Source organism: Eubalaena glacialis, chromosome 2 (assembly GCF_028564815.1).
Source record: "Eubalaena glacialis isolate mEubGla1 chromosome 2, mEubGla1.1.hap2.+ XY, whole genome shotgun sequence".
NCBI classification, from domain to species: domain Eukaryota; kingdom Metazoa; phylum Chordata; class Mammalia; order Artiodactyla; family Balaenidae; genus Eubalaena; species Eubalaena glacialis.
Genome location: NC_083717.1, coordinates 5,025,963 through 5,044,950, shown reverse-complemented (window position 1 = coordinate 5,044,950; position 18,988 = coordinate 5,025,963). Strand labels below are relative to the sequence as shown.

The 18,988-nt window shown below is 41.7% G+C and overlaps 1 protein-coding gene across 3 annotated transcripts in view; it reads left to right on the top strand.

Annotated features, from left to right (window-relative positions):
• Positions 1-18,757, top strand: part of STAM (signal transducing adaptor molecule) — a 69,485-nt gene extending 50,728 nt beyond the window's left edge. For all 3 annotated transcript variants that reach the window (XM_061181542.1, XM_061181543.1, XM_061181544.1), the window contains exons 11-14: positions 400-454; positions 1,070-1,223; positions 3,050-3,222; positions 17,449-18,757. In XM_061181542.1, coding sequence (XP_061037525.1) covers positions 400-454; positions 1,070-1,223; positions 3,050-3,222; positions 17,449-17,656 — 590 coding nt within the window. In that variant the 3' untranslated portion in view covers positions 17,657-18,757. The remainder of the gene's footprint in view (positions 1-399; positions 455-1,069; positions 1,224-3,049; positions 3,223-17,448) is intronic.
• The last annotated feature ends 231 nt before the right edge of the window (positions 18,758-18,988 follow it).

Genomic DNA, 18,988 nt, shown 5'->3' with positions numbered 1-18,988 from the left:
GGTTTTATATTTAAATCAAATTGAAAATGATATAAACAATGTTAACATTTCTGACTCTTCTGTGACCAGTCTCACGTTTATATGCAGTTTAATTAAACCTTTGGTAGAATTCAAATTCTTATACTTTTCTACCCAAATTAAATATTTTATTCAACGTTTAAAATGTTGTGAAGTGAAAATTGGTATTAAAAATTTCTGAGATCAATACAATCAATCTAAAGTATTGATTTTATAAATAGCTAGGAAAATCAGTCTTGGGTTCTGTGGGCTAAGATTAATTAATAGAATTTTTATTATTCCAAGTTAGATCTTTTATTCCTTAAACTACATGAATATCCATCAGAGAGTTGCTTTCTTTTGCTGCATTTTCTTATATTTCTTTAAATCTTGTCATCTTAGCCATGTGTCACCAGATGGGACCTCTCATTGATGAGAAGCTGGAAGATATTGACAGGTAAAAGAACATGCGCTGCATCTGTATTGTGTACCTTCTTCCCCACAGATCTCTCTAAACTGCGTATTGGAATAGAGCTGCCTTGTATTTTATTTTATTTTCATTTTAAAGATATGCCAGTTATTGTGCTCGCTTCGGCAGCACATATACTAAAGATATGCCAGTTCTCATTCACTTGTTTTCTACTTGATGTGGGAATTAAAATTAGACCCATCTGCCCCCCCTCCCGCTTTTAAGTGAGGATTTATTTGACTTTCGCTATGTTAGTCTGTTTTAAAAATAAGGGTTAACTATTATAATCATATTTGCTGTAAGCGGCATCATCAGGGCCCACACATGACCCATCTGTTATTAACGAGGGAAACCTGGATATTTTGAGGTAAAGTCAAGTACAATAAGCTAGAGTCCTTCCAGCACAGCACCTAAATCTGAAACAGTTTTGGTTGCCTTGGAGCTAAACTATAGGATATTTTTTTTTTGTTACAAGGTTAAATGTTTAATAATGTCTACTTATACCACTCTTTGCTATCTTTGCTATTTTGATGCATCTTATTATTTAGAACATTATATCATTTAAATAGCAGTTATGTGTCACATCATTGTATAATACTTCAGAAAACATTCAGAACTCTCGGAACTCAATGTTAAAGTGATGGAGGCCCTGTCCTTGTATACCAAGTTGATGAATGAAGATCCAATGTATTCCATGTATGCAAAATTACAGAATCAGCAGTATTATATTCAGTCATCCGGTGTTTCTGGTTCTCAGGTAAGCTTTTAAAAATGCAAGTATTTCGTTTTAAATTCTCAAATATATTTGAGATTATTTGGAATAGCTGTGTTTTTGTAAAACGTGAAACTTTCTAAAAGTGATGTTTGGAGTAAAAATAAAGTTAAAAAGATTTTTTCACTTGACAAATACAATGTGTAGTATGCTAGCTATAATAACAGTTCTTGTTCTAAAAAATTATTTTTCTGCAGCGGTGCACATCGATCACTGTCAAGCTTTAAAAAAAAAAAAAACAACAGATGCTTTGGCTCTACCCAGACCTGTTGAATCCAGGCATGAGGCCCAAACATCTGTATATTTTTAAAGCTTCATATCTAATTATCTGGTTAAGAACTACAATTTTTGTCTGTCTGAGTAAAATTTCTAATTATTACTAAATTCTTGTGAGTATCTACCATATTCAGTTTTATAGTGACTTTCTTTAATCTGGGTTTTTTCCGTTCCTTTACATGAGAACGTGTGTAACACAACAGAGAGCCCTTTTTCCTCTCGTCATGCCCAGCAACTATTTCAAGAGCCCATTTCCCACAAACTCACTAAGTTCAGGGTATAGGGAGTAGTTAGCCAGACACAGCATTTTATCCACGTAGGGTAGCATAAACTTTGTGAAGATGAATTTTTTTTTGACGCAGTCCACTTCTGGAGGGAAGGGCCAGAACCCTGGAGAAGAGCAGCCAGGCCTGAGAAACGTGGGGCTGGATGACACCTACCCATGAGTCTTGATGCCAGTGTAAGCCAGCAGACAAAGAGAAACCCTTCCTGTTCAATTTGCAAAGTACAAACAGTTGTATTTGTGAGGACTGGACTAGCTGCGTCCATAATGAAGACCTTTGGTTTCTGTGTGTAGTGAGTCTCGTGTGGCTTAACACAGCCTTCAGATGAGTGTTGTTTTGTTTCCTGATGGGTGTGTTCCGGTCCTAACAGCTGCTGCAAGTCTCGCTCCCCGGACAGTGGAGTTCTGTTTCCAAACATGTGAAATGGAAGGATCTGATGGATACTACAGAAAATTAGAGTATTATGTGCGTTTAAGACTCAGGGGGCACTTAAGACTTTAATCTCTTTAGCTTAAAACAAGTATAGTTTTTAGGTGCAGGGGTATGCAAACAATGGCCCAAGGGCAAAGTCCAGCCTCCCACCTCTTTTTTTAAATAAACTTTTACTGGAACACAGCCGTTCTCATTCGTTTCTCCATCGTTGCTGGCTGCTTTCTCTATGGGCAGACCCAGTAGTTTCAACAGAGCGCACGTGGCGCACAAAGCCCGCCCTGTTTATTGTCTGGTCCCTGGACAAAGAAGTCTGCTGACCTTACTTTAGGAGGATAGCTTGCTCTATATTCAGTAAGCTGTAACTTAGGAGATGTATCTCGGTGTAGATGTCTAGAAACAAATGCAGACTGTTGCTGTAATGCAGTGAATTCAAAGACACTTCTTCAGCCTTTGGGGGTTCCTTTTAGGGAGATACAGTATCAACGTGGAAAGAGGGATTATATTAGTATAAAATTTCAAGGTAAGTTTCTTTACTGCTTCTGTACAGAGGGAGACACAAGTTTAGCTAATGTTTCCCTAAAAACAAAAATCATCAGAAGCCCACTTCACTGAAAAGCACTTTTTAAAACGCCTGTCGTAAAGCAACTGTACCCCAATTAAAAATAAATAAAATCTACGTAAAAAAATAAAATAAAATGCCTGTCACCAGAAGGAACTCAGGAAACCATTTCAGAGATGTAATTGTTGCTCTTTTGTAACTGAATGCATGCCTGTTAAAATCCGAGGGACCCTAACGTGTTTTGTCTCTGACTGTCCTAGGTGTACCCAGGCCCTCCTCAGAGTGGTGCTTACCTGGTCGCAGGGAGCGCACAGCTGAGCCAGCCCCAGAGCTACAGCCTTCCCCCAGAGCAGCTGTCTTCTCTCAGCCAAGGAGCCGTGCTGCCTGCCGGCCCAGCCCTTCCCAGTCAGCAGGCTCCGGCTTCCTACCCCAAGTAATGTGATCATTGGCTCTTGTTCGCGTTCAGCGCTGTTAAAACTCTCAGGTGCCCTTGGTCGTCTGTAATCATAAAAAATGGATAAGGAAAGTCCAGGGTAGGTGTCATCACTGATGCCAGACGGTCAGCCCCGTCTGTGGTGGCAGGTGGGTTCTGTAGGACCCCCTGCAGTTCTGCAGTCCTAGCCAGCAAGCCAGCCCTCTGTCCTGCTGAGTCCTTGAACTGCTGTATTCTGGTTTTAGCTTTGTGTTTTTTATATTCCTTCCTATCATAATTTCTTTTGTTTTTATTTGAATCTGTGATAATATTTGTTAAGAACTTCAATGTAACTTAAATTTACTTTGATAACTATAATTTAATGCTTTACACAAATTTCACATAAAAGCTGAATGTTCCTGTGGTTATTATTTTAGAATTTATAGTTCTGGGCTGTCTCTTAAAGACAAATATTCCCTTCTTTTTACCCTCTGTGGGAACTTAGTATATATCACAGCATGATAAACCACATGAAAAGAGACAGTACAAGAAGCTGTACGCCCCTGTGGTTCATGGGGCGAGTAGCTGAATATGAAATGACAGGCCCATTGTTCTGGTCATTTACTTAGAATGCCCCTATCATGTAAATGATTATATTTATACATTATATTATTCATAATTTATAAATGCCTTTTCTACTTCAGTGGGCATCTAAGCTGAAGTCATCACTTTGGATCGAATAGGTAGGCTTTAGAGTTGAGCAGTGTGTAACTCCAGAGGTCATGATGTTCTGACTCACAACAGAAGTTTCTTGGTGGCACAGGTACAATTTCTAGGGACCTTTCCATCAATGGTGGAGTTGCCCAGAATGCTCCTGTACTGCCCTCACTATTGTACTGTTCATGCTCCAAAGAGTCACACTCTAGGGATGCTTGGGGATTGTCAAACATGATTTTGTGGTCACATCTCATATTCTGAAGTGACCTTAATCAAGAAGGATGGTGATGCGGAAGCCTGTTACAGGCATCAAACAGCAGCAACAAGAAAACAGCACTCCCTACTGGGTTATATAGCTTAGGAAAAAAGTTAGGTCTAACTCTGTTTGTCCAAGGACTTTTATTTCTTTTCTTTTCTTTTTTTTTTTTTTTTAAGTCTCAGTTTGGTAAAAAGCGAATACCGTTACATAGAAATTGGTAGGGAGCAACTATTAGGAGAGTAACATGCCGCTTTAAAATTAGATCAAAGTGAGTAGAGGTAGGTATTGCTGAGAAGTTAGCCAGTGTACACGAGTAGTATGTATAGGAACCTCTCAGATACTTTAGTATTAGCCAGAAGTGCCACCTCTGGCCCAGCTAGTCCTCTGTTAGCATGTCACATGCTGCTCTGGATGCCTCATTACCAGAGATTACTTGGGATCCATTCTTAGTTCAGAGCCTTGAGGAATTATCCTTGTAAGTGAGATCCTCTGTTGGGAGCTTCTTAAACCATGACGTGCTGTAGAGCCAGAGCACCTTGTCGCTGTTTGCTGGGGGCTGCTCTGTCCTCTTCTGCCATTTGGACGTGAGACCCCCGTGCAGGACCCGCGCTGTGTTCCAGGGCCTGGCTGCTGACGTGCGGTAGCTGTAAATGTCCCCTCTCCAGAAACACAAGTACATTTCAGTAGGTGCTTTTTGCAGAGCATTTCCTTGAAACGTTTAGCCCTCTTTGCCGGGCTAATGGCTGCTTATTCTTCAGCTCTTAGCTTAGCTTCGTCTTTACTAGAAGCCTGTCTTGCCTTCCCACCTCGCCAGCACTGTTCCTCTTCTGATGCTGTCTCAGGCCCCCAGCATATCGTGTCATCGTGTTGTCCTCTGTATCTCCACTAAACCGTCATATCTTGAGAGCTGGAGCGGCATCTTTCACCTTTAGAGCCACACTATGTAGCACAGAGTTTTTTTTGTCTTTTTTTTTAAAGATTTATTGATTGATTGATTGATTGCTATGTTGGGTCTTCGTTTCTGTGCTAGGGCTTTCTCTAGTTGCGGCAAGCGGGGGCCCCTCTTCATCGCAGCGTAGCACGGAGTTTTACACCTGGTAGGAACTCAGTAAATATTTGATAAGTAAATGTTTTGGGGTTTTTTTGTTTTTTTTTTAATTTTACTTATTTATTTATTTATGGCTGTGTTGGGTCTTCGTTTCTGTGCGAGGGCTTTCTCTAGTTGTGGCAAGTGGGGGCCACTCTTCATTGCGGTGCGCGGGCCTCTCATCATCGCGGCCTCTCTTGTTGCAGAGCACAGGCTCCAGACGCGCAGGCTCAGCAATTGTGGCTCACGGGCCTAGTCGCTCCGCGGCATGTGGGACCTTCCCAGACCAGGGCTCGAACCCGTGTCCCCTGCATTGGCAGGCAGATTCTCAACCACTGTGCCACCAGGGAAGCCAGTAAATGTTTTGATGGGAATTTCAAGGGCTGTGTTAGGCCAGTGAGATAGATATATGTTTCAGTTCCTTGAAAAGGCTTCACACAGGCTTTGAGGCAATTTTTTAAAAGATATATTGGGAACAGTTGTGTGTGTAAATGTGCATGTGTGTGTGTTTGAGTGAGAAAACTGATGGCAAAACAAATGTCGGCTCACAAAATTGGAAGGAGTGAGAACTGGGGGTGGAAGTGTACTCGATAGAGGTGTACAGCATGTTTTACTCAAGCTTTCTAACTGCAAATCAAGGTCAAGGAGGAATTTTTCCCCCTCCCCCGTTTTTGGTAGGCAAGCTTTTTCACGTCCCTCAGTTTGTATCTAGGAGGCAATTTCTTATTCTGTTACATAGAATTTTGGTTTTAGGGTGGTCACTTTTCCAGACTTCTGTCACCCTAGGGTGATATTACTGATAACTGGGGAAGGTGGTACTGATACAGTTTTCTAGACCTACCTGAGTGATGGTGGCCACGATGATACTAAGGTGACCAAACCTAGGTACTTATTTGTCGGTTATTTCATTTTACATCTGTTAAACAGATGTTTTCTGTGTCTGAGTTTGACGTTGTAGGTATAAGTGAGATCACACGGTATTTGTCCTTCTCTGTCACAGGGACAAGGTTTCCTTCTTTCTCACGGCTGAATACTATTCATGTGTGTGTGTATCTCTATCTCTGCCTCACACCTTCTTTACCCATTTATCCCTTGACGGACCCTTAACTTTTCCCGTTTCTTGGGTATTGTGAGTAATGCTGCAGTAAACATAGGAATGCAGATATCTCTTTGAGATCCTGATTTCAGTTCCTTTGGATATATGCCCAGAAGCAGCATTGCTGGATCATATGGTAGCTCTATTGTTAATTTTTTGAGGAACCTCCATACTGTTTTCCATACTGACTGCACCAACACTGCATAGGTGTTCTCTTTTCTCTACATCTTCGCCACCAGTCCTTTATTTCTGGTGTTTTTGATTATAGCCAGTCCAACAGGTGTGAGGTGATACCTTGCAGTTTTGATTTTCTTTTGCTGGTGGATAGTGAGGTTGAGCGCCTTTTCACGTGCCTGTTGGCCATCTGTATGTCTTCTCTGGAAAAATGTTCGTTCAGGTCCTCTGCCCATTTTTTAATCGGGTTGTTAGGTTTGTTTTTTTTTTTAACATCCTTATTGGAGTATAATTGCTTTACATTGTTATGTTAGTTGCTGCTGTATAACAAAGTGAATCAGCTATACATATACATATATCCCCATATCCCCTCCCTCTTGTGTCTCCCTCCCACCCTCCCTATTCCACCCCTCCAGGTGGTCACAAAGCACTGAGCTGATCTCCCTGTGCTATGCGGCTGCTTCCCACTAGCTATCTATTTTCCATTTGGTAGTATATATATGTCCGTGACACTCTCTCACTTCGTCCCAGCTTACCCTTCCCCCTCCCCATTGCCTCAAGTCCATTCTCTACGTCTGTGTCTTTATTCCTGTCCTGCCCCTAGGTTCTTCAGAACCTTTTTTTTTTTTTTTTTTTTGGATTCCACACATATGTATTAGCATACGGTATTTGTTTTTCTCTTTCTGACTTACTTCACTCTGTATGACAGACTCTAGGTCCATCCACCTCACTACGAATAACTCAATTTCATCTCTTTTTATGGCTGAGCAATATTCCATTGTATATATGTGCCACATCTTCTTTATTCATTCATTTGTCAGTGGACACTTAGGTTGATTCCATGTCCTGGCTATTGTAAATAGTGCTGCAATGAACATTGTGGTACATGACTCTTTTTGAATTATGGTTTTCTCAGGGTATATGGCCAGTAGTGGGATTGCTGGGTCATATGGTAGTTCTATTTTTAGTTTTCTAAGGAACCTCCATACTGTTCTCCATAGTGGCTGTATCAATTTACATTCCCACCAACAGTGCAAGAGGGTTCCCTTTACTCTACACCCTCTCCAGCATTTATTGTTTGTAGACTTTTTGATGATGGCCATTCTGACCGGTGTGAGGTGATACCTCATTGTAGTTTTGGTTTGCATTTCTCTAATGATTAGTGATGTTGAGCATCCTTTCATGTGTTTGTTGGCAATCTGTATATCTTCTTTGGAGAAATGTCCATTTAGTCTTCTGCCCATTTTTGGATTGGATTGTTTGTTTTTTTGATACTGAGCTGCATGAGCTGTTTGTATATTTTAGAGATTAATTCTTTGTCAGTTGCTTCATTGGCAAATATTTTCTCCCATTCTGAGGGTTGTCTTTTTGTCTTGGTTATGGTTTCCTTTGCTGTGCAAAGGCTTTTAAGTTTCATTAGGTCCCATTTGTTTATTTTTGTTTTTATTTCCATTTCTCTAGGAGGTGGGTCAGAAAGGATCTTGCTGTGATTTATGTCATAGAATGTCCTGCCTATGTTTTCCTCTAAGAGTCTTATAGTGTCTGGCCTTATATTTAGGTCTTTAATCCATTTTGAGTTTATTTTTGTGTATGGTGTTAAGGAGTGTTCTACTTTCATTCTTTTACATGTAGCTGTCCAGTTTTCCCAGCACTACTTATTGAAGAGGCTGTCTTTTCTCCATTGTATATTTTTGCCTCCTTTATCAAAAATAAGGTGACCATATGTGTGTGGGTTTATCTCTGGGCTTTGTATCCTGTTCCATTGATCTATATTTCTGTTTTTGTGCCAGTACCAAACTGTCTTGATTACTGTAGCTTTGTAGTATAGTTTGAAGTCGGGGAGCCTGATTCCTCTAGCTCCATTTTTCTTTCTCAAGATTGCTTTGGCTCTTCGGGGTCTTTTGTGTTTCCATACAAATTGTGAAACTTTTGTTCTAGTTCTGTGAAAAATGCCATTGGTAGTTTGATAGGGATTGCATTGAATCTGTAGATTGCTTTGGGTAGTATAGTCATTTTCACAATGTTGATTCTTCCAATCCAAGAACATGCTATATCTCTCCATCTGTTTGTATCATCTTTAATTTCTTTCATCAGTGTCTTATAGTTTTCTGAGTACAGGTCTTTTGTCTCCTTAGGTAGGTTTATTCCTAGGTATTTTATTCTTTTTGTTGCAATGGTAAATGGGAGTGTTTCCTTAATTTCCCTTTCAGATTTTTCATCATTAGTGTATAGCAATGCAAGAGATTTCTGTGCATTAATTTTGTATCCTGCTACTCTACCAAATTCATTGATTAGCTCTAGTAGTTTTCTGGTAGCATCTTTAGGATTCTCTATGTATACTATCATCTCATCTGCAAACAGTGACAGTTTTACTTCTTCTTTTCCAGTTTGGATTCCTTTTATTTCTTTTTCTTCTCTGATTGCTGTGTCTAAAACTTCCAAAACTATGTTGAATAGTAGTGGTGAGAGTGGGCAACCTTGTCTTGTTCCTAATCTTAGTGGAAATGTTTTCAGTTTTTCACCACTGAGAATGATGTTGGCTGTGGGTTTGTCATAAATGCCTTTATTATGTTGAGGTACATTCCCTCTATGCCTACTTTCTGGAGAGTTTTTATCATAAATGGGTATTGAATTTTGTCAAAAGATTTTTCTGCATCTATTGAGATGATCGTATGGTTTCTATCCTTCAGTTTGTTAATATGGTGTATCACATTGATTGATTTCCATATACTGAAGAATCCTTGCATTCCTGGGATAAACTCCACTTGATCATGCTGTATGATCCTTTTAATGTGCTGCTGGATTCTGTTTGCTAGTATTTTGTTGAGGATTATCCATCTATGTTCATCAGTGATATTGGCCTACAGTTTTCTTTATTTTTGACATCTTTGTCTGCTTCTGGTATCAGGGTGATGGTGGCCTCGCAGAATGAGTTTGGGAATGTTCCTCCCTCTGCTATATTTAGGAAGCGTTTGAGAAGGATCGGTGTTAGCTGTTCTCTAACTGTTTGATAGAATTCGGCTGTGAAGCCATCTGGTCCTGGGCTTTAGTTTGTTGGAAGATTTTTAATCACAGTTTCAATTTCAGTGCTTGTGATTGGTCTGTTTATATTTTCTATTTCTTCCTGGTTCATTCTCAGAAGGTTGTGCTTTTCTAAGAATTTGTCCATTTCTTCCAGGTTGTCCGTTTTATTGGCATATAGTTGCTTGTAGTAAGCTCTCATAATCCTTTCTATTTACGCAGTGTCAGTTGTTACTTCTCCGTTTTGATTTCTAATTCTGTTGATTTGAGTCTTCTCCCTTTTTATCCTGGTGAGTCTGGCTAATGGTTTATCAATTTTGTTTATCTTCTCAAAAACCAGCTTTTTGTTTTGTTGATCTTTGCTATCGTTTTCTTCATTTCTTTTACATTTATTTCTGATCTGATCTTTATGATTTCTTTCCTTCTGCTAACTTTGGGGTTCTTTTGTTCTTCTTTTCTAATTGCTTTAGGTGTAAGGTTAGATTGTTTATTTGAGATGCTTCTTGTTTCCGGAGGTAGGATTGTATTGCTATAAAGTTCCCTCTTAGAACTGCTTTTGCTGCATCCCATAGGTTTTGGGCCATCGTGTTTTCATTATCATTTGTTTCTAGGTATATTTTGATTTCGTCTTTGATTTCTTCAGTGTTTTCTTGGTTATTTAGTAGTGTATTGTTTAGCCTCCATGTGTTTGTATTTTTTACAGATTTTTTCCTGTAATTGATATCTAGTCTCATAGCGTTGTGGTCGGAAACGATACTTGATACGATTTCACTTTTCTTAAATTTACCAAGGCTTGATTTGTGACCCAAGATATGATCTATCCTGGAGAGTTTTCCATGAGCATTTGAGGAGAAAGTGTATTCTGTTAGTTTTTGGATGGAATGTCCTATAAATATCAATTAAGTCCGTCCTGTTTAATGTATCATTTAAAGCTTGTGTTTCCTTATTTATTTTCATTTTGTTTGATCTGTCCATTGGTGAAAGTGGGGTGTTAAAGTCCCCTACTATGATTGTGTTACTGTCGATTTCCCCTTTTATGGCTGTTAGCATTTGCCTTATATATTGAGGTGCTCCTATGTTGGGTGCATAAATATTTACAATTGTTATATCTTCTTGGATTGATCCCTTGATCATTATGTAGTGTCCTTCTTTGTCTCTTGTAATAGTCTTTATTTTAAAGTCTATTTTGTCTGATAGGAGAATTGCTACTCCAGCCTTCTTTTGATTTCCATTTGCATGGAATATGTTTTTCCATCCCCTCACTTTCAGTCTGTATGTGTCCCTAGGTCTGAAGTGCATCTCTTGTAAACAGCATATATATGGGTCTTGTTTTTGTACCCATTCAGCCAGTCTATGTCTTTAGGTTGGAGTATTTAATGCGTTTACATTTAAGGTAATTATTGATATGTTATGTTCCTATTACCGTTTTCTTAATAGTTTTGGGTTTGTTATTGTAGATCTTTTCCTTCTCTTGTGTTCTTGCCTAGAGAAGTTCCGTTAGCATTTGTTTTAAAGCTGGTTTGGTGGTGCTGAATTCTCTTCTTTTGCTTGTCTGTAAAGCTTTTAATTTCTCTGTCGAATCTGAATGAGATCCTTGCTTGGTAGAGTAATCTGGGTTGTAGCTTTTTCCCTTTCATCACTTTAAGTATGTCCTGCCACTCCCTTCTGGCTTGCAAAGCTTCTGCTGAAAGATCAGGTGTTAACCTTATGGGAATCCCCTTGTATGTTATTTGTTGTTTTTCCCTTGCTGCTTTTAATATTTTTTCTTTGTATTTAATTTTTGATAGTTTGATTAGTATGTGTCTTGGCGTGTTTCTCCTTGGATTTATCCTGTATGGGACTCTCTGCACTTCCTGGACTTGATTGACTATTTCCTCTCCCTTATTAGGGAAGTTTTCAACTATAATGTCTTCAAATATTTTCTCAGTCCCTTTCTTTTTCTCTTCTTCTTCTGGGACCCCTATAATTTGAATGTTGGTGCATTTAATGTTGTCCCAGAGGTCTCTGAGACTGTCCTCAATTCTTTTCATTCTTTTTTCTTTATTCTGCTCTGTGGTAGTGTTATTTCCACTATTTTATCTTCCAGGTCACTTACCCGTTCTTTTGCCTCAGTTATTCTGCTGTTGATTCCTTCTAGAGAATTTTAAATTTCATTTATTGTGTTATTCATCATTGTTTGCTCTTCTGTTCTTCTAGGTCCCTGTTAAACGTTTCTTGTACTTTCTGCATTCTATTTCCAAGATTTTGGATCATCTTTACTATCATTACTCTGAATTACTTTTCAGGTAGACTGCATATTCCCTCTTCATTTGTTTGGTCTGGTGGTTTTTTACCTTGCTCCTTCATCTGCTTCATATTTCTTGTCTTCTCATCCTGCTTAACTTACTGTGTTTGGGGTCTCCTTTTCACAGGCTGCAGGTTCGTAGTTCCCATTGTTTTTGATGTCTGCCCCCAGGGGGTAAGGTTGGTTCAGTGGCTTGTGTAGGCCTCCTGGTGGAGGGGACTGGTGCCTGTGTTCTGCTGGATGAGGCTGGTATTGATTTTCTGGTGGGCAGGACCGCATCCGGCGGTGTGTTTTGGGGTGCCTGTGAACTCAGTATGATTTTAGGCAGCCTCTCTGCTAATGGGTGGGGTTGTGTTCCTGTCTTGCTAGTTGTTTGGCATAGGGGTGTCCAGCCCTGGAGCTTGCTGGTCGTTGAGTGGATCTGGGTCTTAGTGTTGAGATGGAGATCTCTGGGAGAGCTCTCACCGGTTGATATTACGTGGAGCTGGGAGGTCTCTGCTGGACCAATGTCCTGAACTTGGCTCTCCCACCTCAGAGGCTCAGGCCTGACACCCAGCTGGAGCACCAAGACCCTGTCAGCCACATGGCTCAGAAGAAAAGGGAGAAAAAAAAGAAAGAAGGAAAAAAAATTACAATAAAGTTATTAAAATTAAAAAATTAAAATTAAAATAAAGAAATAAAGTAATAAAAAAAAAAAGGAAGAGAGCAACCAAACCAATAAACAAATCCACCAATGATAACAAGCGCTAAAAACTAAACTAAGATAAACATATAAATCAGAAACTAGTCAGTCGCATACAGCAAACCCCAAGTCTACAGTTGCTCCCAAAGTCCATCGCCTCAATTTTGGGATGATTCGTTGTCTATTCAGGTATTCCACAGATGCAGGTACATCAAGTTGATTGTGGAGATTTAATCCGCTGCTCCTGAGGCTGCTGAGAGGGATTTCCCTTTCTCTTCTTTGTTTGCACAGCTCCTGGGGTTCAGCTTTGGATGTGGCCCCGCCTCTGCGTGTAGGTCGCCTGAGGGCGTCTGTTCCCTGCCCAGCCAGGACAGGGTTAAAGGAACGGCTGATTAGGGCCTCCCAGGGGGAAGGAGGGGTACAGAATGCGGAGCGAGCCTGTGGCGGCAGAGGCCAGCATGATGTTGCACCAGCCTGAGGCGCGCCGTGCGTTCTCCCGGGGAAGTTGTCCCTGGATCACGGGACCCTGGCAGTGGCGGGCTGCACAGGCTCCCGGGAGGGGTGGTGTGGAGAGTGACCTGTGCTCGCACACAGGCTTCTTGGTGGCGGCAGCAGCAGCCTTAGCGTCTCATGCCCGTCTCTGGGGTCCGTGCTGATAGCCGGGGCTCGCGCCCATCTCTGGAGCTCGTGTAGGCGGTGCTCTGCATCCCCTCTCCTCGCGCTCCCCGAAACAATGGCCTCTTGCCTCTTCGGCAGTTCCAGACTTTTTCCCGGACTCCCTCCCTGCTAGCTGTGGCGCACTAGCCCCCTTCAGGCTGTGTTCACGCAGCCAACCCCAGTCCTCTCCCTGGGGTCTGACCTCCGAAGCCCGAGCCTCAGCTCCCAGCCCCCAGCTTCTCCGGCGGGTGAGCAGACAAGCCTCTCGGGCTGGTGAGTGCTGGTCGGCACCGATCCTCCGTGTGGGAATCTCTCCGCTTTGCCCTCTGCACCCCTGTTGCTGCGCTCTCCTCCGTGGCTCCGAAGCTTCCCCCCTGCCACTCCCATCTCCGCCAGAGAAGGGGCTTCCTAGTGTGTGGAAGCTTTTCCTCCTTCACAGCTCCCTCCCAGAGGTGCAGGTCCCATCCCTATCCTTTTGTCTCTGTTCTTTCTTTTTTCTTTTGTCCTACCCAGGTATGTGGGGAGTTGGTTGCCTTTTGGGAAGTCTGAGGTCTTCTACCAGCGTTCAGTAGGTGTTCTGTAGGAGTTGTTCCACATGTAGGTGTATTTCTGATGTATTTGTGGGGAGGAAGGTGACTTCCACATCTTACTCCTCCGCCATCTTGAAGGTCCTCCTGAATTCTCCTGGATGGCTCCAACAAGGATGGTTCCCATGGTAGGTTCTTGTGGCAGAAAGAATTCAGAGACAGAGAGGGAGATCAAGAAAGCAAAGTGATGATTTATTTAAGTGATGGATTGTTAGGTTTTTTGCCATTGAATTGTATGAGTTCTTTATGTATTTTGGATATTTACTCCTTATCAGATATTGTGATTTGCAAATATTTTCTCCCATTTCATAGGTTGCCTTTTGGTTTTGTTGATGGTTTTCTTTGCTGTAGTTTTTAGTTTGATGTAGTCCCACTTACTGATTTTTGCTTTTGTTGCTTGTGTTTTTGCTGTATATTCAGGAAACCGCAGCCAAGACCAGTCTCAACAACCTTTTTACCCTGTGTTTTCTTCTAGGAGTTTTACAGTTTCAGGTCTTAAATTTAAGTTTTTATTCCATTTCAAGTTCATTTTTGTGTGTGGTGTAAGACAGGGGTCCTTTTTCATTCTTCTGTATGTGGTTATCCAGTTCTCCCAGCACCGTTTGTTGAGGAGACTATCCTTTCCCCATTGAGTATTCTTGGCTCCCTTGTCAGATATTAGTTGACCATTGATTTGGAGTTTCTGAGCCTCAAGGTTCTTAGGGGCTAATGGAGGCAAACACACACAAAGTATGTTGTTACAACACAAATTACAAATAAAGCTATATGCAGGGGTTCAGGGAAGATTTCCAAGAAAAATATGTTCTTAAGACTGGAGGAAAAAGTAAGAATGATTGTCTGTCATGAACAAAGACGTGGTTCTCATGTTTTTGTTGACTTGACATGCTATGAAATGCATGGTGCCCATGGAATGGGTGAAATGGGGAGCAGTGAAAACGCACGGTGCATGTTGGGCATTACCAATGGTGCAGTGTTACTAAAGGGTTAAAGTCTTTGCGAGGGAGAGGTGAGAGAGACGCTTGGACTTACTGACAAGGATAATGGATGGTCCTAGATACCACGTTAAGGAGCTTGGGTCTTGTCTGGGAAAGCCCGTAAAGAGCTTCAGGTGGTGATAGTGTTGATGGATTCATAGGGACTAGATTAGGAGCTGGGAGGCTAGTATATTAAGCAAGAAATGATGAGTGTCTAACTGCAAGGTAGGGACGAGAAAAGAGTTATTTAGAGATGAGCAAATGATTGCCTATGGGTAACACGGTGGGGAGATAGTGCAGAGCAGAGATATGAGAGAATTGCTGGGTTTTAACCCTTGAACAACTGGGTGGATGGTAGAACTTTTAAGTTGAGATGAGGAATATAGTACAAAGTGGGAATGATTACAGTAATAGCTAACATTTATGGGATAGTAAGCACTAGGTGTTGCGCTGTATGCTTTATGTGTGTTAACTCATTGACAGTAATAACCCATGAAGTAGGTGCACTATTATCCCCATTTGATAGATGAGGAAATTGAGGCAGGGAACGACGGCTAAGGTCCCATTTAGCTAAGATACAAAATGAGGCATTTTGGCACCAGAGCTTAGCACTTAGTCTCAATATGATATAATAGCATTGTTGTGACCCTTATCGATGTGACCAATAGCACGAAACCTGAGTCCTTGTAATACTTTATATTTCACAACACAACACTTGTGGAATGATAATGGGTGATGCCTTTAAGCATGACTTACGTGGTTACATTAGTTGGTGGAATGTAGCAGCAAATGACTATCTGTTATAATAGTGAATTGGTTTAATTTGTGCAAAGTACAAGAGTATTGAATTTACCAACATTGATTTATAAACAATCTAGGAATTGAAGAAAAGTTTAAAAATAGGCAGTATTTTGAAAATTTTAGGCAATTGCCCATTGTATAGCTTGTTTTACATTTTTCACAGAGAGGTGGGGGGGAAATCTGCTTGTTAAAGCTCCTAGTATTTCTCTTTATATATCCTGGTGTCTTACACATGGTAGAAACTCGACTGTCAGGTTGGGAATGGGAAGAGAGGAAGCTGAGACATGAATCAAGACAGCTCGAAGGAGTTCTGGTTGGTGGGATGGGAATCAGTGCACAGTGCGGGGCACCTTGGACAGGAGCACTGGCAGGTGGGCAGTTCCAGCAGGAGGCAAGGCAGGATGTAACCGTGGGTGTGGGTGCAGACAGTGGGTAAATGTGTTAGTGGGAGTAGATAGAAGGTCTCTGTTATTTGCTTCTCTATTTTCAGGGAATAAGAGAAAGGAGGATATCAGGTCTTCATCTCCCCTAGTCTTCCAGCACTGCTCTTAGGGACCAGCCATTTCCATATGGCCAGACCCAGTGGTCACTTCCTTTTTGAAATACTTTCTTCACTTGGCCGTGACCATGCTCTCTTAGTTTTCCTTCTGCCTTATTGCCACTCTTCAGCCTTCTTTGCCTAGTGCCTCTTTATCTCCCTGACTTCTAGCTCTAGAGCTCCAAACACGGAGTGCTTTTTCCTCTGTCTGTAGTCGCTCCCTGGGGGATGTCATTCAGGTCCCTGACCCTGAACGCCGCCTGTGTGTGCTGATGACCCCCGAATTCAAGCTCCTAGTCTTCACCTCTGTGCTGGGCTCCAGACCCGCATAGCTCACCGCCTGCTCACTGTCATTTCTTGGGAATCTCCTAGGTATCTCACTTGGCATGTCCAAAACTGTGCTTTGATTCTCCCTCCCCAAATCTGCCGTGGCCCTTATCTGTAGTCTTTTCCTTTTCAGTGGATGGCTGCTCTACCAGAGTAGAGTAGAACTTAGTTCTAAGATTTTACCTCAGACATGACGTAAACTTCCTTTGATGGAACTTCCTTCAAAATCGGACCCTTCCCTCCCCTTTCCTCCCTCCATGGCTCTCGCCAGCTGCCCGACGGCTCTCACAGGGACGATTACAGCAGCCCCCAGTCAGGTGACCTGGCTTCTGTCCTGGGCCTGGGTGAGCCTGTTAAAGCCAAGTCACATCGCGTTGCTCTGGTGTCCGCAACCAACCAGTGTGTCTGCGTCCCACTCAAATGCACGCCACCGTCCTTGCCAGAGTCTGCACGGCCACGTATTCCGAGGCTCCTCTCCCCTCTGGTCCTGCCGCTTGGCTCCGTGCCGCTCTCCCCTCTGCTCGCGCTGCCCCGGCCCTCAGGGCCTCCTGTAGCGCCTTGAACGTGCCTGGCCTTTTCTCTTCTCCAGGGCCTGCTTTTCTCTTTGCCTGAAAGCCTGTTTTCCTAGATAATCGGTATCACTCCCTCCCCCCTCTTTCCAGGTCTCTGCTTCAGTGTAGCTGTGTCTGAGCAGCCTCCAGGACCACCCTGGATACCCAGGAACCTCTTGTCCCAGGAACTCGTGGTTCTCCTACGGTGCTTTATGTTTCTTTATACCACCTCTTGTTATTATACATTTTTTTATCATCTTTTTTCTCCTTTTAGAATGTAAGCTCCATGATGGTAGGGACGTTTCCCCCTTCTTTCTTGATGATATCCCAGTGCCTCAAATAACAGTGTTTGGCACGTTATAGCTATTTACTAAGTATTTATTGAATGCGTTGCATGAATGAGTAACTGTTTCATGAACAGCTTTCCTGTTTGTCTCTAAGCGGCTGGGTAAGTCAGTATTGATCTAACCGAGTGTTCCTTCCGCTCCACAGCACGATGGGCACTTCCGTTCCAGGAGGCACGTATCCCAGCCAGGCTTCAGTGTACAGTCCCCCTCCTGCCGCCGCTGCCGCCCCCGACGTCACCATGTACCAGAACGCAGGCAGCAGCCTGTCCCAGGTGCCGAACTACACTTTAACGTCAGCACTGCCCCAGCCGCCTCCGCCCCAGCAGCCGTACTCTCCGAAGGCCCTGCTGTAGGGCTGGGATTCCTCTTTGTGGCAAATACCTGCTAAACGCCGATGACAATGTTATGAGATTCTTTGATATCTTAAGATTTGTTTATCCTCAGCTTATAGGAATCGTATCTTGGTCAGCAAGTTCCAATATTCAAGAAGGGAGACCTCTCTTCAATTTGCACTGACTTTTTAGAGGTCCTCCCCTCCCCCTCCCCCAGAGGAATGAAACTACTTACAACATCTGATTCCTTTCGTAATATGAAAGAATCAGTGCAAGATTATTTGTCTCGTAAAATTACCTGGTCTGCAGAAAGTCAAACTGGCAAGCACCGTTGTGGCAGATGTGTGCATAGATCGCTGTGTAACTTCACTCGTGGCCACTTTGAATCACGGTGGTGATCATGTGAATATATTTAACACTGTTAACTTAATTGACATTGCTGTTTTATTTTAATCATGAGCAACTACCATGTTTCATAATGTTTTGTGTAAATTTAAGAGAATTACACTGTCCTTTTGAACTGCAAGAGAACAACGCTTTAGCATATGTACATGAAGGCATTATGTTGTCCATGTTTCAGTTTCCCATTAAACTGAACCTTCCTTGGAGTAATTGTGCGCTGAACACACGTATGTTATGTCGTTGTGTGGCCTCTGCATACTACTAGCTGTCATCACACCAGCGTACAGTAGCTAAATTTTTGGTGCATTTATAGGAAATGATGATGTTCCCTTTTAAACTTTTACATTTTGGCATGATATTTCAGAATACTGTGGGACCATGAGACAAAATTAAGTTGGACCACATTCTTTATATCTTACTTTTAAAGAAATAATGTTAATTTACTTTTTCCTAGTTGAAGATAGTAATTAGGTTTCTAAGCTGTATACTGTGTTTATTGGTGGCAGTGACACCAAAGATAGAGGCAATGGATAGAAGCTTTGAAACTGGAAAGAAAACATGAATTACACTACGTTTTCAAAGTCTCTTGTAATTATTTAGGCTATAACAAAATTTGATTCATCTGTCTTAATAACACTGCTAGTCTTTTAAATATGTCTTTAACACAGTGTATCCTTTAATTCTTCATTAAAATGGATGTAAGTGGATGTTTCAAAGTCATCTAGATTCCTGGCATTGCTTAACAGTTTGTTTATTTATTCTTGTCTTTCAAACGGGATTTATGGGCTGCTCTCTCTCTTTTAAAGTTCTAAATGGAATTATTTTGGCTTCTTATTCAGGAGTAGTTTGAATGAATGCTTTTCTTTTAATCCATATGTAATATGTTTTCTACTGACATTTTAATCTCCTTAAATATTTATAACTTCCCTAGTTTTGTGCTATTATTTAACG